General features: G+C 38.3%; 1 protein-coding gene across 3 annotated transcripts in view; it reads right to left on the reverse strand.

The window, feature by feature from the left end:
* NOX4 (NADPH oxidase 4) overlaps positions 1-24,337 on the reverse strand; it is a 108,588-nt gene that overhangs the window by 65,444 nt on the left and 18,807 nt on the right. For all 3 annotated transcript variants that reach the window (XR_010883134.1, XM_067289621.1, XM_013956039.2), the window contains exon 10: positions 6,077-6,137. Coding sequence is in view for 2 of the 3 variants with exons in the window: in XM_067289621.1 (XP_067145722.1) it covers positions 6,077-6,137 (61 nt within the window). In the remaining variant the exon portion in view is untranslated. The remainder of the gene's footprint in view (positions 1-6,076; positions 6,138-24,337) is intronic.

The raw sequence follows: 24,337 nt of genomic DNA on the forward strand, positions 1-24,337 counted from the left end.
GCACTATTGCTCCTAGGGAAATACAGTCATACATGAAAAAATGGCATTTTGAAGTGAACTTGAGATTTTTAAAGGTGCACACACAAAGGAAGTACAAAGTGCAGCCAGACTTTACACACTGTTTGAAGCACTTGTGTTACTCTGCACAGAAAACTACTGCAAGAATGGAAGTTCCTTAAGCATCAGAACAAAGATTAACAAAAAAAAAAAAAAAAGGTGAAATACAGGCAGCTCAAGAGCAGCCACTTTGTCTTCTTAAATAGCCAAACACTGTGTGTGTGGGTGTGCGTGTGGGTGTGTGGGTGGGTGGGTGGGTGGGTGTGTTGGTGTGTGTGTGTGGGTGTGTGTGTGTGTGTGTGTGTGTGTGTTGGTGGGTGTGTGGGTGTGTGGGTGTGTGTGTGGGTGTGTTGGTGTGGGTGTGTGGGTGTGTGTGGTGATTACAAAAACAGAAATTTGCCTGGAAGTCCACTTGAATACATATCCTGGAACCTTCATATTCTTGCAATCCTATTTTCAAGGTAAAGAATAGTTATTTTTGATCTTTCTACATTCATTTAGACTCCATAAGTTCCTACACACTAACGTGATCCACAAATTTCATTCCTGTAATGCATAAGGTTACACAAAACATCCGTGACAGGGCAAGGAATCTTTTAATCTTATATTCTTGGGTCAGTGTCGTAACGACAGCAATATCCACACCTCCTGTGTGTATTATATTGAAGGAAAAAAATAATTTACATCATGCAGCCATATCGTACTCTGCTTTCACAATTATAAAGCTTGGGATATACAAAAAGACAGAAGGTTACACATAACAAAATGTGTGAAGAAAGAACTCAGAGTAGGAGAAACTTTCCTTCAAGGCAAACTTCTGGCTTAAATATCTTGATTCTTTCCCTGTAAAACTCACGAACTGTTCAGATGAGAATTGACTCAAGTTATACTGTGTTTGGTAATAAATCAGCTGGAGTTCAACTAATGTAAAGCAATCCAGGTCCGGAGCCAAAAATTCGGACGTGTAAACTCACCTTCATCATTAATTCCTTAATCAGAGGAAAGGGGCTTTCAGCATCAAGCCAGTAAGCTAAATCTGTTCCCCTTGTTTTTCTCCATTCTCTTAATCCTGTCTTTTAATGAGCTTGTTTACAGTCATTAATAAAACCTTAATGAACATTAATGGTTCTGAAGAATAAAGCCCATATTCCTTATGACACACTTTGGCTAATTATATTGTTAAGCCATTTTAACCTCTCAGTAATGCAACAGCATCACTTTTATTTCTAATATTAAATTACATAAAAAGAAACACAGTTAAAGTTTTTTAGCACTCAATTTCGATATCTTCCTCAAAAGTGTAAGTAGGATTCACTGACAGTATAAGAATTAGTAGTCATAAAATCTACTGGGGAAAATAACACCTCTCCCATCTCTGTCTTCCGATTTCAAAACCACACTTTGCTGGAACAACCAACAGTACCATGTCATTAATGCCTTTATACCCTGTCAAGAATCTCATTTAATGACTAAACGCAACAAAATGCATGCTACCATGGAAAGAAACAGGCCCAAATCAAGCAGAGCTTGAGTGACTAGATATTTTTGTAGAAACTCAGTAGCAATTATAGTGATCCTGGGACATCCTTGTCACATCCCGCAGGCAAACTCTCTAGCCATGTTATTTTTTCTTGTAATCTTATGCTTCATACATTTCTCCTGTCTGAATCAAGATCCACTAGCAATATAGTTGATACTGACTGAATGATCCACTACTTCAATATCTCTGAAACTATCCCTTAGGTTACTGAAAATGAAATATTGCTTCTTTGCTACTCCTTTGTTTGCTGATAAATTATAGCTAAGTGCAGCATTGCGAAGCAAGCTTTGAGTCGCTTCAGACATTCTCTATACTAGGAGCTCCAAGGACTTATCAGGATCATGTAGATACTCCTAAACAATTTGACAAATCCTCCCAGCCCAGAAATTTTAGATCATGCCTTCAGAGCCACTTAAAAGGCATGTTTATTTTCTTCTGGTAAGCATTCAAAAAAATGCTTAGTCAGTCTCCAAAATATCAAACAACTGGCTTAAAAATTATGGAAGCTTAAAAATAATACAATTGGGTATGGGCTCTTTGCTGTCTCAGGTTTTAGTCCACAGGGATTTAAACAAAATTCATGCTTTCTTACATTTGTCATGCTAGGGAGAAAGAATTTTTTTGTTTTTAACTGAAAAATGTTTTCTCCTTCCTGCTCCAAAATCTGGTTCTATCAGAAAAAAAGGATGACTATGACAATATCTGACAAAAATCAATATCATACCACAAATACCTTACTTTACCTTATTCAAAATAAGGTATTTGGTACCTAAAGGACCTCCTGACCATGTTTATCCTCAGCACCAACATGAAGAATTAAGAAAAGGTACGTACTTTCTGATGAGGCCTAATATTTACTAGATTAATGCAGGCTGGTACCCTACAAGCTATCCAGTCTGGTTCTAGCTGGAGAGTTCAACACAGATCAGCACCTCCTGCTGTGCCATACATGACACGTAGGAACGTATGGGACGGAAGTCTCAAATTTAGTGGGTGGTAAGCAAAGTGCTGTTTCAGGGTCCCTTTAACAAATACCATACTAGTGGACAGGCCTTGCAAATGTCTCTAGCATCATAAGCGACTTAACAGCAGGATGATGTCACTACAAGATAAAAATTATTGTAGGGCACAGAACAGCAGCAGTGTTTTAAACATAATCTCACATCAGTTGGTACCAGCAGTACACTGCAACATAACAGCAATGTCTTGTTGCCTTAAACCACACAGTTCACCTTAACGCTTCCGAGTGCTGTGTTTTTGTTTTCCACAAAAACAGGCTGCATGGTTTCAGAAGTCTGTTATTTCAGCATCATCAATATCACTTTCTGTCTAGCACCCTCAAGTCTGTCTAGTGAGTGAGACACCTTGTTTTGATACGCTGCTGTGTTTTCTTCATTGCTGTTGAGCGGCTGGACAGATCAGGCATGGCCTGCAGCCGCTCTGTTTCCCTCCGGAGGTGCCAGCCGAAATGTCAGCTCTAAAGCTAAACAAGCAATGGTACTGGAGGGAGCAGCAAGGACAGAGGAAACAGAAGGCTGATAGATGACAACACCGAGGACAAACTAGAAAATAAATGAAAAAGAAACCCTCCAAAAACCTTTTGTAAATATTCAGTCAATAAATTTTCCAAAACTGAAGGAGAGCAGGGTTACCACGGAGATATGAGAGAAGCTGAACAAAATAGGCATTTAAAAGGGATGTCAATAAAAAAGATGAGTTCAATAAAGAAAGACAAGCTTATTAGCTAATCTATGGATCTCACAGCTCTGATCCACACACACACTATTGCAGGGCCTTTAATGTTACTGCGGGGTTTAAAGTTACCATTCCTCAGCTCAGCTGCAATAACAGCCAGGTGAAGGCAAAGTAAGACAAGTTGTCTTAGCTGGGAATGAAAGAGAGAGAGCCCAAGCTGCATGGCTTCGCATTTGCACTTCACCTCAGACGGGCCAATGCACTGTGTGAGCCCACTGTACCTTGAGTGTCTAAGTCCTGACAGACTCCTTAAGCTGTGGTCTACAACCACAGGTTTTACCTCTTAACACAATAAGATAATTACAGTAATATTATGATCCACCATAATGCCACAAAGTGTTTTGTTAATATAATGGATGCTGACTTAAGTAATCTTATACCAGTACAAGTATAATAATTATATTATTATAAAAGCATTTGCGGGAGGGTCTGTAATAGCTGTATCACTACACACAATACACAGTACGCACAGTGAAAGTTGGAGAAATCATATTAGGAACCTGTAGGTGGGAAAAATCACAACTAACTTTCAGTTAACTAAACTAACTACTCTGAGGTAGAGATACACATCTAGACTCCCTTTACAATAGAGAGAAAAGGCATGGCTGAGGTCTGGTTCATCTGATCTTAAAACAGACATATAAATAGGTCAGAGGACTATCAAAGGAGACAAGGGAAGCAGTTCAGGTAAAAGTATCTACTACACAGGCATGTAAGGTTATATTACAAAAATACCCTTGCCTGTGTGTCTCAGTTTTCTATAATGTACGTGAAAGTTAAGCACAATACAGTTACTAACACTACCATAACACAGATGACAAATGAAAGATCTCAGATTTGTACTGGAAATTTATCTGAAGGATGCTGCTGCCTAAATAATGGGAGGGAATGCCATGCCTTTATCAAAACCTACTTCTTGGAAGTGTAGTTTCTCAGCTCTTCTAAACTCAGATAGCGCCATATGGTCTCAATGAAGTAAGAAATACATTATTTAGGGAAGTCTGGATTACTGTTTGTTTTGCAAAGGTCTCAGAATTATGGTTTCTGAGTTTTCTTCGTCTCTTTCCTACCTTCTCTGTCCCATGTTTTGAGATATTCAAATCATTGATTTAAAGAGTGAATACTTATATTGTCTGAAAACCTATTAAATATCGGTTCCCATGCTAACATTTACTTCTCAAGTGCTTGCTAACTTGTTCCAAATCCACTTCTTGCTACTATTGGATATCTAAAATGATATGCACTGGGATGTGGGCAATAAATGGCATTCTGTTAACAGCAACTTCTCATCAGGAGTTGACAATTCTGTTACCTCTTTTATCTTTCCTATTGACATGCAGTTGCTTTCCCAACCTACAAAACAAAGTGACTAAGGCCATAAGGTATTTTACTCAATTCTCAAAACATAAGACTCAGTGTCAGTGACTTGACATGAAATGTAACTTGCAGAATTGGTTTGCCAGCAGTGGCATGGTGTGTATCCTCCCTCAAGTCCTTAAAGCTAAAGGCAGGAAATTTTTCTTTCATCCCATCTCACAGGTGCACGGAGCAGAAGCTGAAGCCAGTGAGAGGAGAAATGTCTCACAACTGACCAGATCTTCTCTGCATTTTGCAACATACCTGCACCCCCCCTGCATCTCTTTCATTTGGGCTTTTAATTGAGTTCTCTGAAATAAATTGTTAACTGTCTTTGGTGTCAGGTATAAACTCTCAGGAATGTGAAAATGTGATACAAAAGATGACCAGAATAAATAGGATAAAGGCTGAAAGAATAGGTTTTGAGAAGAGCTCAAATGACAGTATATTGCATAAAATTATCCTCCAGCCCAATATCCTGTCTCCAGAAGCAGCCATTAGCACATGCTTAGAAAAGATTATAAGCAACATGGCAAGTTTTGCCTGTTAAAGGTTCAGAGACTCCTGTAGCCAAGTATGCAGCTGGACCAACAAGTTGAATAGACTTTGATAGACTTAACCTCCCTGAATTTGTCTAATCCCTTATAGGGTGACAAGCTCATTTGACTCAGTTCCACAAATACGTGAATGAGTACAAATTAATATGAAAACATTTCTTCAAAAGAAATGAAGATGGCATTGTGTATTTATCTTCTTTACAAGGAAATGCTATGCTAAGCAGGAAGAAAGCCAGCCATCAAGGAATAATGACAACTATCACGTGAGTATGCCACTGTCACACTGAGCAGCAAACTACCGTTCTCCTCTGTGGGGAATCCTGGTTTACATCCTCGGTCTGGAGGACATTCAGAGAGCAATGGAAGAGCATAGAAGAACATGAAAGCAACCTGTAATCTCAGTATACCATGGGTGTTAATTAATCTGGCAGCCACCCAAACTACTGGCATTACAATCCCCTTATCTGGGAGCTGCATATTTCAGCATTTCTGCAGTCTCTAAGCTTTGAACAGAGGCAGCAGACTACTAAAAATAAGAAAAAGAGGCAGAAACTGAAAAACATTGCAAATTATTAAATTGCAATCAGAACATCTGTTAGCAGTGGGAAAAATGTGTTATCTGAAAAAATACACTTCTGATTAAACCAAGGGTTGCATCGAAAAAGTAGTACAAACAACTTTGAGAAAACAAGCATGAATGATCTCTAATGAAAATATGTCATAATCAAGGTACAATCATGCTGAAGCCAGAAATTGATAATGATTCAAATAAAGGTATTTGTCTCTAAAAAATAATTGTTTTTCTACATACCTGTCCAGTCTCCTACTACTTTAAGATGGACCCCAAACGTTGCTTTGGTATCTGTAGGGCACTGAAAATATTAAATACATTAAAGACCACCTCTGAGGAACAAGAAAATAAAATGTATTCAAAATATAATTGTTAAGACAGACCCTTTTGTAAATTGCTGAAGATCCACAGCAGCAGCTACACCCTTTATTTGTAAAGCATTCCCAACATCGGTACTGTTTGGGAAGCCTAGGACATGTTTAGTCTCCACTTACTCTTAAGTCTCATAAAACTTAATGGGATGAGTTTTTATGAGGGTGTGATTTGAAACAACCACTTTACTAAGCATTATTCAGCAATAATGACAACTAAAGATCATAGCAGTACAGAAATATCCCCTCTACTGTTAAACATTCAAAATCAGAAGCTGCCACATCACCCCTGAATCAAAAAACTAAGGAAATATTTTTCCTTTAAGAGACTCCTGGTTCTTGAATGTTAGGGCTCATGTTTTCAAGCTGATCATTCTTACACAACTGCTGTTTGTTTCTTTGTTTTTTCCTAAATGAAAACTGAGGTTTTGCTGTACTTAACAAAAGCTTAGCGTGTTCAAAGGAAAAGGATCAGATTGCATGACACATCATAAAAATCACACTGTAGCCACTATTCTGTCACTCTGCACCTATGTCCTCATCTTGGGGCTACTTACTTGTGACTGTCAACACAGGCATTATGTCACTTAGAGTTGTATCCGCACCAAGGTATCTAAAAACCTCCAGCCAAGCCAGGTCAAAGGTCTAAGGAACTAGCACTCTGAGTTTAGTTTCTTGTTAGTTAAAGGGAGAGTTCAAACTCACTGACTGGACAACTTTTGCAGATATACTGAAAGATTTCACACATAAACAGGACACACAGCTATTCCTCAAGAAAAGATTGTTCATTTCTTTCTATAAAGAAACATCACCAGTTTCTCTTGGTACAAGATATTACTACCATGTTTTGACAAGTTTCTTAGAACCTGTTAATGACTGGTGCAATCTCTACCATGAATCCAATACTCAACAGATGACACTGCTGTCTTATTTTTCTTCTGCTACAGACAGATATGATTCTGAGAAGAGAGCTGAAATTCAAGGAACACATCTATTTTGGAAATAAAAGAGGCCCAGGGAGTGAACCCTTGATTGTCCGCACTGTTTGTGAGCCCGCTTCTTGGCTCTGTTTTGGACCATGCTCACCAGCACTCTCAAGATTAACCTGTTATAGAGTGGGATACCACTGGCCTCAAGGCTGAGGTTCGGTTCCTATCCCTCCTTATTTATCAGCAAAGACCCAGGTAAAGGGTTAGTGTTCTATGCATCTTGGCAAATCTAGAAATGGGAATGCAATGGCTAGTCACTCCATTTTCCTGAAGGGGAAGACCACTCCTGCTTTGTTAAGAGTACTGATAATTAGACAGATGCATGTTCAATGCCTTGTCATCTCTCAAGTTTTCCTATAAAAAATCTGGTACAGAACTTTAGGGTCGGAATCATTTCACCAAGCTTTAGCCTTCAAAAAAAGGCATCAATGGAGGTACACAGGCGAACTCCAGACAACTAGGATTGTATTTGCACTGTTGCCTCCCCCCAAAATATCAAGACCAATTCTCCATACACAACTAGATATGCAGTCTCTCAGTTAGAAAGAAGCATACTAGCCACACAAGCATCTGTTCTCCCAGCGGGGCTCTTTAACAGCCTTTAGCAGAGTTTAATTTTCAGTCTGGTCTGTACTAGGGTTCCCTGTGTTTCATGGGAGACTGAGTGATTTTCACAGTCCAGCTATGCCAAGTCCCAGTTCAGCACATCATCTACAAAACTGTCTCCTGCCATTCCCTCCTTCCATTAAAGTTAATGGCAGAATACCTCTTGACTCTAGCCAGAAGAGGTTCAATCCTATTATCTTTTACATTACTCTTGTGACTAACTCCATTCTACAGAACTTTGAAAAATTATCCAATAAAAAAGAGATTTATTTCTCTTTAGACTTTAGGAAGCCTACTCTGATACCCATAACAGCATGAGAGAACTCAGAGAGCTTTGGAAAAAATCTTATTGTGCTACTAAATCTTACCAGAAGAAACGAACCAATCATCTAGGCTATATGGAGTGAAATCTCGCCAGTTCAAGAGAGACATAGAAAAATTGGAGAGGGGCCATCAGAGAGCCACTGAAATGATTTGAGGGTTGATGAACTCGACATACAAAGAGAGGTAAAAGGGAATGCATTTGTCTAGGCTAGAGAAGAGAAGGCTTGGAGGGATCTAATCACTGTCTTCCAAAACCTAAAAAGTAGCTATAGAAAAGATAGAGGTACTCTCTTCACAGAGATCCATGGTGACCCAAAAAGAGGTAAGGGGCACAAGTTGCCTCAGGGAAAAATCCATCTAATATAATAAAAATAATAATAAAAATATTTTTCAACATAAGAGCAATTAAACATTGGAATAGGTTGCCCAGAGAAGTGGTGGCATCTCCCTTGCTGGAAATATTCAAGACTCAGCTTGACAGGTCCCTAATCTAATATAATCTAACCTAATCTTAGGCCCTGCTTTCACTAGAAGGTTGGAGCTGATAATCTCTAGCGGTCCCTTCCGATTTAAGGCTTTTCTATGACTCCATGATTCTAACTTTGAAATTTATATTTATGTTTTTATTGTACAGAATGGCAGAATACTTTACCTCTCTTATCTCCATAAACACAATAGACCCCCAAATTGTAGTTTTTTCCAGACTGTTGGAGAAATTATTCCAGACAGTTTAAGAAAATATTCAAAGATGGATTTTCAGAAGCTTAATCATGAAAGTGGGTAAACATCCATGTGTTATTGACAGGCCACTGTGCATAATTACAAGTGTAATGTAAATATCCTCTTATGTATTTAACTTTCTTCATGGAATCATAGAATCACAGAATAACTGAGGTTGGAAAGGACCTCTGGAGATCATCTAGTCCAACCCCCATGCTCAAAGCAAAGTCAGATAGACCAGGTTGCTCAGGGCCATGTCCAGTTGGGTTTTGAATATCTCCAAGGATGGAGACTTCACAACCTCCCTGAGAACCTGTTCCAACATCTGACTACCTTCCCAGTAAAAAAAGCTTTTCCTTATGTTTAAATGGAATTTCCTGTATTTCAGTTTGTGTCCATTGCCTTTATCCTATCACTGGGCACCACTGAGAAAAGTCTGGCTCCACCTTCTTTACACCCTGCCATCAGGTATTTATACACATTGATGGGATCACCCTGAACCATCTCTTCTGTAGGCAAAACAGTTCCAGCTTTCTCAGCCCCCCTCATATGACAGATGCTCTTAATCGTCTTAATCATCTTTGTGGCCATTCACTGGACTCTCTCCAGCATGTCCATGTCTCTCCTGTACTGGGGAGTCCAGAACTGGACACAGTGCTCCAGATGTGGCCCCACCAGTGCTGACTAGAGGGGAAGGATCACCTCCCTCAACCTGCTGGCAACGCTCTTCCTAACGCAGTCCAGGAGGCTGTTGGACTTCTTTGACATAAGCCAGACTGCTGGCTCATGTTCAACTTGTTGTCCACCAGGACTCCCAGGTTCCTCTCTGCAAAGCTGATCTTCAGCTGTTTGGCCCTCCAGCTTGCCCTTGTGCCTAGAGTTATTCATCCCCAGGTGCAGCACTTGGCATTTCCCTTTGTTGAACTTCATGAGATTCCTGTCAGCCCATTTCTCCAGTCTGTTGAGGTCCCTCTAAATGGCAGTACAACCATCTGGTCTATCAGTCACTCTTCACAGTATTGTATCATCTGAAAGTTTGCTGAGGGTGCAGCCTGTCCCATCATCCAGGTCATTAATGAAGAGGTTAAACAGTATTGGCTCCAGTATCAACCCGTGGAACACACTGCTGGTGACTGGCTTCCAGCTGGACTTTGTGCCACTGATCACAACACTTACAGCCAGTTTTCAATCCACTTCATTGTCCACTTATCTTGTCCATACTTCACCAGTTTCTCTTATGAGATATTATAGTAGACAGCATCAAAAGCCTTGTGAATTGCTATGTTCATCTCCATTTTACATATATAAGTCTCTGGGCACCAATTACTTATAATTTGCCATATCTCATCTTTAAAACACTGCACACCTAAGCACTGATTCAAGATATTTATTCTGGTCAGCTCATACATGTTTAAGCTGACATGTATTTCTGTTCTATGAAGTTAAAGCTAAGCACAAAGTGAAGCACCTTCTTGATTTGGAAATCAAGAGAATAAGCACATGAGATATAGTCAAATAAAGGCAAAGTGGCCTCAGCAATGCATGATGTACTCTCTGCAGCTGCGAACAAAAACAATAAAACTGTTTTTAAGATGTGTTTTGGCAAATGGTACTTGGATGTTCCCCTGCTCCTTTTACTGTGGGAGCCCTAAGAAATAATCTAGTGACTAGACTATTAACTGCAGTGCAGCAAGAGTTGCAGGAAGCCCTTTATTTTTTCCTTAGTTCACAGCACACTGCTCAAAAGGAAATTGTTAAGATTAGCTAATCTTGAAATAAAGAATATTTTATTTTTAGCTTCTTTTTCTTAAATAAAGAATGGATTCCAAACAGGCAAATCGCTAACTTGAAAAGTCTGTAACAAGAAAGGACACTGGACATTATTGAATGAAAGGTCACAAGTGGTAAGTTTTTCAGTAGTTCTTTCTATACCTAAAGAGCTGCAAATGAACTTCATTTGATGTACTCATTTGATTAAAATGCTACAGTACACAAATTAACTGCGGCAGATGGGTACAATTATGTGAAGCTATGTTAATCTTTTTCTAACCTCAAACTATCTATATCTTTAAAAAGTGAAAGATATTACAGGTAGCAACCTCTATGCTAAACAGGTTATCTTCCAGCATTTGGCCATCTCCCAAAACAAAAAACAAGCAAACAAAAAAAACCCAAAGATAGATGGAATTCTGTTCAATTTAATAGACTTGTGCATATTTACACCCCTGAAGAAACCCAGCTATGTTTTTATCATTTGAAAGTTGGTAGATTTCCCCAAGAGCTGTTAATCAAAGGTGAAGAGGTTTACAATACTTATTTTTACTTTGTTTTTCTATATCTTTTCACATTCAAAGCAGTGAGGATATTTTATATGTAAACAAAACTTATGGAATGCAGATTATTCTATATCTTTTGATGGGGGGAAAAAAACCACTATATATGCTTTTTCCACTTTTTTCCAAGCAAACTATAACACAAACGCAAATTATCACATAGGGAATTTGCAACAAACCCTGGAGGACTTCATGCTTACAAACCAGCAAACAAATTAGAGTCTCCAGTAGTTGTAATTCTATGGTTTTGTTGCTAGGTGATTGTTGACTGAGATAAAATATGGATAATAGTCTTAATATAACTAATCCAAGTTTAATTCAGTGCTGGATTAACGCAGATTTGAAATTTATTTTATTTATCAATTTTATGACTGTGGACAAGATTCTCTGTTCTTCTCTATGACTTGCTCTTACATGAATACAAAGTGAATGAATTGATTGCTATTAGATCATAGCAGTAACATTTTACACCTACTTTAAATAGGTATAAAAATCTCCTGGAATTAATGAACAATGGAGAAATCTGTGCATATGAGAGCGCAACATACAGCAAATGAAAATATATTGTCAACATCTATGTTTACAGCTTAGATTACCCAAAACATTTAACCTCCTACAGGAACATCACTGGTATCTATTCCCGATGAAGAACCTTCTCTAGAATGAGAAACAGGACACTCTGTAGATGGGTTTTGCCAAGGGAGGTATAACACTTGAAATTTTGAAGTCTCGAGGCAAATAATACTCTATTTCAATTTGCTGGTTATTGGGTTTTTTTACTGGTAAAAAAATGGCAATACCACTACTATTAAAATTAATCTACTATAGATTTTAGATCTCAGCGTGCAGGGAGGGAGAAAGTCAACAGCAAACTAAAGTTCATTCCTGAAAATTTCCAGTTCTTCTGTACATCTCTACCTTTGCCTATAAGAATTTTGAAGATTCTTTATAGAGATGTAAGTTTTTGGTCATAGCGCTGTCATGGAAACACTGGTGTATATACCAGAATAACACTGCAGAATATCTACTATCAGAAAACAGGAAATGAAAGGGATGCCTAAATTATGTGCCCCAGTGTGACTGCATGAGTAGAGCCCCTTCCAGTTCCTGTAGAGCTGCATATTTATCTACAGGCTGGGCAGTGCTGGAGATACTGCTCTCAGACTTGAGCTCCACAGTTAACACCAGCTTCCATCTTCAATGCCATAGGAGGTGGTCTGAACAGAGCCCAGATTTACTAAGGCGGTCGTGCCACAGCTGGAAGAACAAAGAGGAACCTCATCTTTCTCCGATCTCAGAAAGCTCATTGCAGAGTTTGTTAAAACAAAGGGAAACGCCTTCAAAGAAGGTTTTCACTTTGGGAAAAAGCCATGATTTGATTCTAATAAGGAGTTTGCAGATATCCTGGTGGGCACTGCAAACAGCATTGAACTCCTGATATGTTTCAATGTCTCTGCCTGCCTGCCTGCCAGGGAGAAACAGCTGCTCTGTGAATCTCCGCTTCATCGCCTTCTTGCTCCAGAGTCAGAGGGGCACTTACACAGATCAAGAAAAGCACACAAAAGTTAATATAACTGGGAGAGAGGCAGAACTGGGAAAGTGAACTAAACACAACCAACCCATTTCCCCCCCTCACAGAGAAAAAAAAAATAAAAAAAGGTTTTCAATTTTGTCAATCAATCAACTGCAAAAAAAAAAAAAAAAAAAAGCTGCAAAAGCTCAGTAAGCTGTAGCTTGTCTGGTTTCATGCAAAACTGCTATAAACATTCCTAAAATGATTCATCTTGACATTAGAAAATGAAGAGGAGTGATGACAAACACAGGCAGGCTATATAAAGGTAGCCAAAAAATAGTAGCTAGACTTCAGCCTGACTCATAGGAGATGAACTATGTTACATTGGGCTACCCCTGTTTTAACTAACGAATCACACAGTTTAAGAAGCACATTTCAGGTGTTAAAAAAAAAAATTTGATCTGAGGAGTTATTATTTTAAACACATCTCTGCCTGAAAGGTTACGAGATTCTCTAAAATGGGTCTGTTTGTTTTGTTTTGTTTTTTTCCCTTTTCCTATTTCAGGTTATTTTACAGATAAGCTTTTCCTGTTAGAGACTTGGCCCTACAGCTATCCTGATTTAACTGGCAGACATTAGCAGACATTATGACACTTGAACCTGTGGAAATTCTAACCACAGAACATGATTCAAGTATCAAGGGTGTCTGGATGGTTGAGGCGAGACCACCATGTCTTGAATACCCTTTGTTTCAGCCAGATCCCTCCTGCAGGAGCTGTCTTTCTGCAAGTCACCCAGCTGCAGTAACATATCCCAAGCACTTTTCCCTTTCGCTTTCCATTCCTTTCTTGTCCAACCCCAAACACCTGCAGTCTAGCTAGTGGAAAAAAACCCATGACATAACACTGTGGGATGCTCAGGATGCATCCCTGGTCAGCTCATTTTGGTCATCTGGGGTCTAACTACTTCTGTAATATAAAACACAAAAGCACACCCACTAATTCCTGTGAGTCTGTAGTAGAGTTCAGCATTTGCTACTTCACTTCTGCAGTCTTCAGTTGTTAAATTACTCAGTGCTAAAAACAATCTTATTTTTAAGTTTGAATCTGTGAGCATTTGTTGCTTGATTTCACTCTTGAACCAGAGAAAAACACAAATCTTTACAGGAATAGATGTCTCCAGACTGTAAATAGACCAATAGTTTTAAATTTAAAGTATATTTTAATTTTAAATGTCTTATAGCTAACGCCAGACTTCTGAAATCTAATTTCCAGAGGTGTTCAGCACCTGTGGCTGTGAAAGGTCAAAAGAACCAGTGGAGATTCAAGTGCACAAATTCTGGAGAAGAATTTTGTGGAGACATTTGATACAAAGTGTTTTCATAATGCGTTTCTGAAAATATTGATCATATTAAATAAATAATATGAAATAACATTATTTTTTTCTAATAAGTCTGTAATAGCCTGACCCCATAAAGTTTTGCTGCTACAGATGTACTATTAAGATACACTTCTACAGTCTAGTCAGTCCATCTTCACCTTTGCAGCTTAACCAAGGTAAAAAGCTGTTGCTGATTCCCCTTTGCCCCCCAACAGACACAGTACATTTCCTATAAAATAGTAAAAAATGTATCAATACTAATCCTAGTAATATTCAGCTCATATAATTTATGCAAGTCAAGCTAGCTAGTGGGAAAAACATACCACAACCTTGTGGGATACTCAGGACGTGAGTATTTGTTCCTGAAGGAGTAAAAGGCAGCAGAGCAATGTTTCCACCCAAAGGCTGCCTCTCCTCAGCCTCGAAGGGTATCCCGGCACGTCATCAAGCATCACTGCCATAGAGTTGATGGCTGAACAAGGAAACTGGATGGCACAGAAGGCTCCTTCTCCATCATCCCTGAGCAGAAACTGTGGGCCGTCCCCAAACTGAAGCTCAATTGTTCTCGGTGGTGTGACGTGCTCATGAAAAGAAGCCATAAAAGGATCAACACGTTTTCTAGTCAGTTCACCATCAGTTCAAGGAACACTGCATCTCTCCGAACTACTCTACCAGTATACACAGTATTTTTTACCAGGCTAAAGTGCTGATTCCAGCTAGACAGATGGTCTTAATTTTAAGACTGCAGGAGACAAAGTGCTTCATTTCCTTTAATACTTTGTTCATGTATTAACTGTACTCATGCTTAAAATTTCTGCCTAATTTTTTCATGCTGAAGTTTCTAGCTCACTTCCCAGACCTCTCTGTAACCTAACCTAGAAACTAACCTAGAAGCACTGCCTCCGATTGATAGGACAAAACACACTTCTCCGCTAAATTAAGTGGATGCTTGTTATACTCTGCAAATTTACTTTTATAATACTAGAATATTCTCCATATAAGTCCAAACTTGGAGGGAATTTAGTTAACAAGGTAATCAGTGGAAATCATGGCAGCAAGGCACTTGAACACTGCACAGGTTTTTTTTTCCCTTTTGTCCAGTTCTGAATTTTCTATCTTTCCATTTAAGACCGTTTCCTGGTTCCTTTAACTTATGTTTAGCTTTTAATGCTTCTCTTTCTAACTTTCTGGATTTTCCCAATCTTTTATTTATTTTATGCATAAATCTTTCCATACTAATAAATTTTCAGGAAAATAAATTTGATGTGTATTTTTACCATTTATAGGAGATACTATCCATGGCTCTAGTTGGAAGTAAGGACTATTGCAAAAAGCAGAAAATCCAACCAGTTTCCATACTGATCAATAAAAAAAGTTGGGGTGAAACCCTAGCTCTATAGAAGCTCCAAGAGGCCCTCCAATGAAATTAAAGCTAGCAGATTCAAAACTTAAAGGAAATATTTTTTCCAAACACTGTGGGATTAAACTGTGGAATCTGATTACAAGACCTGAAGCCAGGACTCATCAAGTTTTATTTTTTGAATCAGGAAACCTTAACAAAATTTGGAGTTTGTTAGTTTTTTTATTTATATATAGTATAAAGTTTATCTGAATGTCATGATTAATGACAAAAACTTTGAAAAAAACTGTTCACCAGAGGGATCTGATGCCTCTGCTTAAAGTATCTGCTGAAGGATGATACAGGATTTAGTGAAATTGTCTGTAACAATTTCTGTGTTTCCTTGATCAAAAAGAGTCAGATTTGTAAGTCTGAATGAAAGTGGAGGTTTACTTAGGATTTTTATGCAGGCCCCAAAATTATTAAACTGAAAACCAAACAAAACCAAACAAATAAGTCTAAGGAAGCACTTAAAGGCATCTGAAAGATTAATCTATTCTATTTTTGTTTTACTTAAATTCTTTGTCAAACAGCTGCTGTATTTTCTACTTGTATGAAGAGCAGACATACTCTAGGGATTTCTTTAGTTTGCCAGCAAGATACTTCACCATATCTGCATTTCCCTAAATGCTCTGTAAATCACCTCATAAAGTCAAGTTCCATAACCATTTGCATAAGATATTCAACAAATCTTATTAGAATGTCATCATGTTAGATTTTGTTTTTATTGCATTTATCTGTTAGTATGAACTTAGCTCTTGATGTCCTCACATAGTTTTTACTCAGGCAAACTTCCAACAACTTCATTTTTTGATGAAGTAGCTCAGAATCTGGCCCTTAGGCTTTTCCTGCTGTGCATAGTTTATTTCTCAAGTTTATGGTACAGGACACATGCTTCTTCAGCATCTCGAGTTTCACTTTTGAATGTGCCTTGCTCAAAAGAAGCTCAGATCTAAAACTTCACTAGTGGACTGTTAAAATTCCACTGAAGTCAGTGGAAGACTTTTCAGTGATTTTAAAGGACCTCTGGATTATCCAGGGATAAAGACAACCTTGGTTCAATAAAAAAAAAAGGTTTTCCCTTACAAAATCAAATGTATCACTTGCTGTGACATTGTCTATACTCATGTATTATTTGCTGAGACCTTTCTAACAAGGCATCAAGCCCAAAATTGTAAACATCCAGACTAGGGCCATCAGCCTGTAATCCCAACATGCCTAGATCCATATACCAACGTATACCTACATGCAGGTGGGGAGGGGATAAGGAAAATTCAGGCTATAGAAAAAAAAAAAGTCCTTAAAGGCAGAAAATGTATAAATAAGTAATAGCTCAGAGACATTTAGGTACAGTACTACAATTTGTCATGTGCATTCAGAAACCTCCTTCAGGTAATTTTCTTTCTTACTCTGGGACGATTAATGAACTTAGTGTTTCTCTGCTTGGTGTTCAGTAATTATTGCTTTACAGATCTTTATAGTCAGATACAACTAATCAAACAGATTTTCTTCCTCCATAATACATATTTGGATTTTGTCTGTAAATCTGAATATCTGTATATGCAAACATGTCTTCTCTCTTCCTCAAAACTCAGCTTCAAGTTATTAACACACACACAAACTTGCCCCCCAAACTTGGTACATGTAGCAAACTACATAGCGAGGATTTGTCCATCCGTGCACATGAGCAAAGAATTCAAATTTGGGCCTAAGGCCCTCAGGATTTTTTCTTTTCTTACTCATACAGAACTGTATTGTGGAAGGAAAGGAAGAAAGACATTGCATTACTAGTTTGATCTGCTTCAAACTAAACCCTCTGCACAAAAAGACAGAGCACTAGTGAATGGGCAGAACTTCTTGGAGCTTGTTATTGCCAGACTCTTCCATCTTCTCCCTCAGTGGAATTTAAAAGCAGATTTGTTATGCTGCACAGAAATAAGGGAGTGATGGGAGCACTTTACAATACAGGAGAAAATTTTTACACTTCCAAAGAAAGATCTCTCTGTTGCTGGTAACTGATCTCTGCTTAGCTGCTACAAGAATTAGAATATAAACAGTAAGTGAAGAGCTAAAACTCTGGAGGATCTGAAGCAGCAGCCACTCATGCTAATATAAAGCAGATATTTCATAAAGGCCTGGAGTCTGGGAGATGAGATCTTTGTTTTGGGTTTTCTGTTTTTGTCACGTTCATGTTACATGCCTCTATTAACTCTGTCTCACGAAACTCCCAGTGCAGAGTATGCCTTGAACACAGAGGGAGAGAAAGTTCAAAAAGAGCTTATGCAATTTAACTGTGTCTGATTATTATTAGCAAGAGTATCTTGGGATGCATGTATGCGCTTATAAAAATAGTCACTGAAGGACAATTCCAATGTTAAGACAGCATTAATTTGAAAAGTCAACATCAAGCTCAGGATATATATCTCTTAAATGACAAATGAGGTCTTCAACAGCTTTCTAGAGACAAGTAAAGTACAAAGGCATTCGTCCAAAATATTTAATGTTGCACTGTTCACAAGAATAGAAGACGTGGTACTCTACACTGAGAGAGGCAACTTCTATGTTCATTAATCTCAATATAGATTAACATCTTCACAACAGGCCTTTTATCTTAATAATAAGTGGCTTTTTAATTGTTTCCAGTAGAGATTCTGGATGCTTAAAGGGGAACTGCCAGAGGGGTGGGGGCATCCTAATAATGGTGCTGGGTCAGGAGGAATGATGAGAAAGGAATGAAATCTCTGAGTGAAGTCAGACACCAGTGAAGGCTGACCTACACAGACCAGGCAAAGTTTTTCTCTGCCTGAGGAACCTGAATTTACTGGGCTAAGATTTACTGTGGCCCACCACCAGCTGCTGCAAATGGCAGTAGAGAACAGGACACAAGCAAAGTAAGGAAAAAAGAGGAGAGTTTGTGAAATGCATCCTGCCTGGTGGAATTGGTGTTCCATCTCTTCCAACATAATGATGTCCTGAATTTCAGATAAATTCAGTATGAATCAGTTGTCTGAGTAACTTCAGTGAAGGAAGAAATTGTGGTCTTGTCACTGCAATCACTAGACAGGAACTCTAGAATATAGAATTCAGTTCCCAGAAACTACTAAAGACTCTCTCCTCTCTAGCATGCACAGCATCTCAGAGGGCATTCCCAGGACTAATTCTAGGCAGTGAGGCTAGCACCTGCAGTCCTAAGCATCTTCTCAGTGCAGTGAGGTAATTCAGAGGACCTAAGTTTGGCTCCTTTTCTGAATGTCTCTTGTAAGACATTTGTAAAATAGAAAGAGACTTTTGGAGCAGCCCCTACTCCATTGCTTTGTGCCTTGGGTTCCCTTTCGTAAAATGAGGGTACTGGCACCCCCCCCAGACATACACACAACGGTCAGAAATGAAAGAGGACAATCCTTTGAAGATCCAATACTTTAGCTGAAAAAAATAAAATACTATTCCAAAGAGCAGACATGAAACAAAACTTAATGAAGACTTTTCATCAGTAGCTCAACTTCAGCAAAGAGGATATTGCAAACTGACTCAGTCAATCACCCCAGCACTTGCTTGGCCTTCTTCCACAGTGGCCACCATAAGAGGTGGTAATAAAGAAGCTTTGTTGAAAGGCACAGTTCACTACCGAATGTACCACCAGAACTAAGTTTTGTCTTTTCCTCAGAGGAGGTAACTCTGGTTTACAGACAGTATTCACTGAACGGATAGCTTTGAACAGTTTGCACTATTTCCTGCATGTACCAGAAGGCAGGATTTTAATCCATAAGTTATTCAGCTAGCAGTTTAAATGACCTCTGAATTCATACCACAACAGCGGAAAGGTAACTACCATCTTTGTGCAATGTATAGTTCAAGTCTAATGGGAAATGGGCATGACAGAAGCTAGCGACAATCAGAACTGTCACAAATTTAGGATAACAGATTATTTGATCCTGCATTTGAGGATGTTTGTTTTATAACAGAAGTTTTCCACAAACCTCAGATACGAGCCACCTCCAAATTTAGAAGAACTCAGCTCTTGGTCTTGTCCTTATTTCAAGGTCTGTCACAATATAAGTTCCATATGAAGTGATGTAATTGTTTCCTACCTCCTGACAAGCTAATCAACATTACTAAAACAACAAGGTTATCCAAGCTTTATGAGGTGCTGGGAGTAGACAACAGTACTTTAGTAGCCAAGTTGTCTAAATTATAGCTTGTAAGAGTTTGTGGCTTGAACTGACTCTGTAGTAGATTCAGCAGAGACCACATGAAAAGACCCGGCACATCTTCTGAAGCACTTAACATCTGCAAAACAGAAAACTATTTCCATGAGGCTTACTGCCGATCACTGCATGCCAATGTGAGAAACAATTCCAAAATTATAGCCGAAAATGTGACTTCTCTTGTAAGACATTAGTATATATTCTAAATGGGAATCCACTTCTGAAGTCATTCATTAGCAAAAAGGAAGCGTGCAGCCATAAATGGTTGGTACGATGGTTTCATGCTGCTGCAAATAACCAGTAATGTGGCTAAGTGTCTGAAAAGACAGGGAATTCAATACTAAGTGGAAAATGTAAGATGGGGATGGAAAGAAAAACAATGCTACCATAAACTGCAAACCTTATTCTCTTCTTGTTCATGCATGGTAAAGCAAAGAGAAACTGTGATGAAGTTTAAGATGCAGAAAAGGATGGAAGAATATACATAAACTTATTTTGTTTGTTTTGGAAAGAGGTGGGGGACTTAGTTTTGACCTTGTGATAGCAGAGAAAGTTGAAGCAATGTTTTGAATATCTGAACTGTAACGAAGAACAATCCTGAATACTTGAAATTGGTATTATGTCTGATGTTTGCTTCCCCCCCCCCCCGGCTTTAAAGATTGTTATGGATAATAAAATTTAAACTGTATTCCAGAACAGATGAGTTCCACACTTTCTTCCACAGAAATGATGTAAAGAAATTTCACTTTCTGGAAATACAACACTAAAGAGAAGATTTCCAATGTTTTTTGTATTCCTCACACCTGGAGGATGAAGAGGTTCCCAACCTCTTACATGGTCTGATCTCCAGGCCATATTGTGCACTTGAGGTCTGAAAGCCAAATTTCCTTAAAATAGTTCAAGTGGAAGCACCCAAAAATCATTTGTCCCTTTAAATAACTTCAGTTACAATATCCATTTATAAAAAAATTATTTCTCTCCAATACAGACTAAAACATCTCAACTGATTGCATTCTGCTCAGATTCTATCATGGGATAGAATAATGCCCTATGTAAAATAAATAAATTGGACATAAGGGGGTACCAGACTGAAAATTTTTCACACACTGTTACACATAGCACAGTAACAGCAGTCACTTTTTAAGATGATTTTGAACAGAAATTGGGGAAAGAAGCATGGTAAAATATGTTCAGTAGAAAGCATTTTGTTAAAGGAAGGTCAAAGACAATGGAGCAGTGAAGACAATATGAGGCTAATGGCCCACTGTAAACTACCTAGAACTGGCCAAACAGGTCACCAGCAGGAATCCTAGATGCTGGGCCATTCCAAGCATTTTAAATGAATAACAAAGACAAGGAAGAAACATGGGTGAATAAAAACAGGTAGAAGGACGCTTCAGAAATGGAGTTCCAGAATATCACCTTCCATGTCAATTATGAGAGGAAAAACAGGATCTCTGAGTGCCTGGACATCAGAACGTGCAAGTGACACGAAGTCTCTGACTGCAGATTCAAATCATAGGTTAGCAAAAAAGCCAGACTGGCAATTCTGAGTTTAGCAGTGCCATGATTTGTGCTTCTCCAAATTCATGTGTGCATTTTGTACCTATTACTTCTACTAATTCCTTCCATTAGCAAGGGGAAGAATGCTGTTAATTAAAAAAAAGAAAAGATAATAGACACCATTGCATGCGTTTTTTAAAGATGGCTACCTCTTTCTATTCACTTGGGTAAGATTCACAGCTCCCTCTGGCTCTGAGGGGAACAAACGGGAGCTTTGCCAGAGATCAATGAGAGCACGTTCAGGCCCTTTACACAGCCTCCCAGTGTTTTCCTCCACCCCAGCATTATGTAAGACACTGAGCTATCTGTAAATATTACATAACCTTGGAAAGAGAAGGGACTAGTGAAACATCTGCATGTCTTCTCCATTCCTTCCCACTTTTGCTTACAGCCTTGCTTAGAGTACAGTGACATGCCTGAGCTCGTCATTTCTCCTTGTCTTTTAAGCAAGACTCCAGGCACAGTGAGATGCTTCAGAAGCTTAGACAGGACGTCACATATACCCTAAGGAGGACAATGGCGACTTCCTGCCACGTGGCAGGTGTGGGAGAGGTACTTGTCTTCCCCTTCCTGCCACAGAGCTTGTTTCAGGCTGCCAAGGAAGAAGGCTGCAGCCTTCCCCTTAGGTCTGTTGCAGTTGTTGCTGCGTTGCACTGCTGACACCTGAAGCCCCGCTCTCCCTTTACACTGCTCTCACTATGGCTCTGAGCCCCATACTCATACATCAGCCTAGAAAAATAACCCAGAGATTATAGTCATTGAATAAAGGGAGCAGGAGTAGTTTTCCAACTTGTTTGGTAACTACAAGTAGGTCAGATGGGAGCAGGAAAATGTACTGAGTTAAGATACTGTCTACACACTCTATAAGCACATTGCCATGTCTGGCATCATATTAAACCAAAATAAGCTTTCTAGCAGGACAGCAGCCCAAGACATATTCTATGACTTAGAAAGGCATGTGGAAATGACTGTCCCCTGCTTAGACTGGGCAAGAAGATTGTCATAAACCTAGACATCTCAAGCCCTTATTATGCTACAAAACTGCTTATTACCCAATAACAGCACTGTCTCCAGCATAACTGATTCTCTACTGAAATATGTTTGTGGCAATAAAAATGAAACTCAATAACCCAGTAGAAACTTCATATTTTAAAACAGTTAAAACAAGTATATGATCTTGAAGGATATGCTGTTATGCTGAACGACACCACTGTACTTTAAAGAATAACTCCACTGATCATGAACGGAAATTGCCAGTTCTAATATTACAAGTTTAAAATATAATGCATTGTGCTTGAGTGGAAACTGCTATTTCTAACGTTATATATTTAATACATAATTGTAAAAAATACACAATCTGTAATTTATCAACTAGACTTGTGTATCTAACTGAAATAAACTGCACAATGAGTTATTTATATTCACTAAGAAAACAGACTGAGAACAACAGATCTATTTTACATAGCTCTCAGATCTAGAAATTTTCATGCAAAAATCTTTTTTTTTTTTTTTTAAGTAACAGGCAGTATTATAATATGCCTTTTTAAATAGTGTATGAAATCCTCAACTTGTGCGAAGAATCTGATCTGAATAAAACATTCTATTTAACTTCATCCTATGATCTAACTCAGTAGGTCCATTTCAGCAGTCTCTTTTCTGATCAAAATGCTCATTAAAAAAAAAAAAAAAAGTTTTGCTAGAGAAAACACCACTACTGAATCAGGTCTTATATTCTGTGATGGCATTATTTCCGGAAATTAATATCACACAATCCATTATTTTGCCAGTGTCCTAATATAAGAAGATGAAATCTTTATAAGTGTCCCATATCTTCCAAACTATGCAATTACTAATAATGATTGAATTATTACTACTATTTTAATTTCCACTGAATTAGATAGTCAGAAAACAAGAACATAATGTTTTGAGATTAATGTTTAAATGAGATGTATCAACCAGTATAGAACAGGAGTTACTCCATTAAATAAAGCTCTGCCAGTGCAAAACTACTGTTAAGAGCAATCTTGAGACTTATGCTGAGTGCTTTAAATTTACCTTCTGATTGCTAAACCAAACAAAGAATAGAAAGAAATACTGATTAAACCATTCTACACAAAAAAACCCAGCTACCATCCCATGGATACTGCAATGCACATCTTTTTTCAGTACCGCACTTCCAGTTATTTTTAGGCACTATACAGAGGAAGGCCTCAATTATTGCCTACTGGAGTTAACAACAGATAAATAACACACGCCTCTGCTTTTTACTGGTAATCAGAGTAGCCAGAAAAGCTTTGCAAATACCAGGCTTCATTCCACTTCTCTTTCAAATGCAAAACACTGCACTTGGCTGCAAGTCACCATTTGCCTATGTCAAAAAGGAAGAGCTTTTTACCATACCAGCACCAATATTCCTTCACTAAGCCATGAAAAGGCAGCTTTCCTTAACCAAAATTCACTGCCAGATTTACAGTACAAACTTTATTTCTGGTGAAATTTGTATTTACAATAATTTTGTTTTAGCATCTACTAGGCCTCTGCACTGCTCACTCCTGGAGAGCTTCAAGTACATTTAAACACAATTTCACTTTATTCCAGTCTTTCTGGACCATGAGGTCTCATTCTAGTTAGACTGAGCCGAATAAGTAATAATCCCAAGGTTGTACGACTTCACTGGTACATCACTTTAAGTCACTGACATATCTCTTAATGTAAAAATAAAGCAGAAGAGTTTAAAAACTTTTTTTTAGACTTGATGTTCCTCTAACTTTGTTTGGAAAAGGCAACTGAGGGAATGTTTATTCATTTCACTGAATAGCAAAAATGACAGAAAATTCATTAGAATTTGTGCTCATTCTGCATTAAGGTCTACAAACAGATGGCTGAACCCTCTTTTATTTGAAACTGAATGATCAAAATCACATGGATTTTATTTATTTATTTATTATTGTTTTCCACTTATGGAAGACTTTGAAAAAAGTTCTCATAACAATTTTCTCGACAGTGGAGAAAATTAAATATGCATCGAGTACTGTCATACATAACAATCATGCCATTTCATATTCATTGTTACCCTTATAAATGAAACATAAGCTCTT

The sequence above is a fragment of the Apteryx mantelli genome, chromosome 1 (genome assembly GCF_036417845.1).
Source record: "Apteryx mantelli isolate bAptMan1 chromosome 1, bAptMan1.hap1, whole genome shotgun sequence".
In the NCBI taxonomy this organism is placed as follows: domain Eukaryota; kingdom Metazoa; phylum Chordata; class Aves; order Apterygiformes; family Apterygidae; genus Apteryx; species Apteryx mantelli.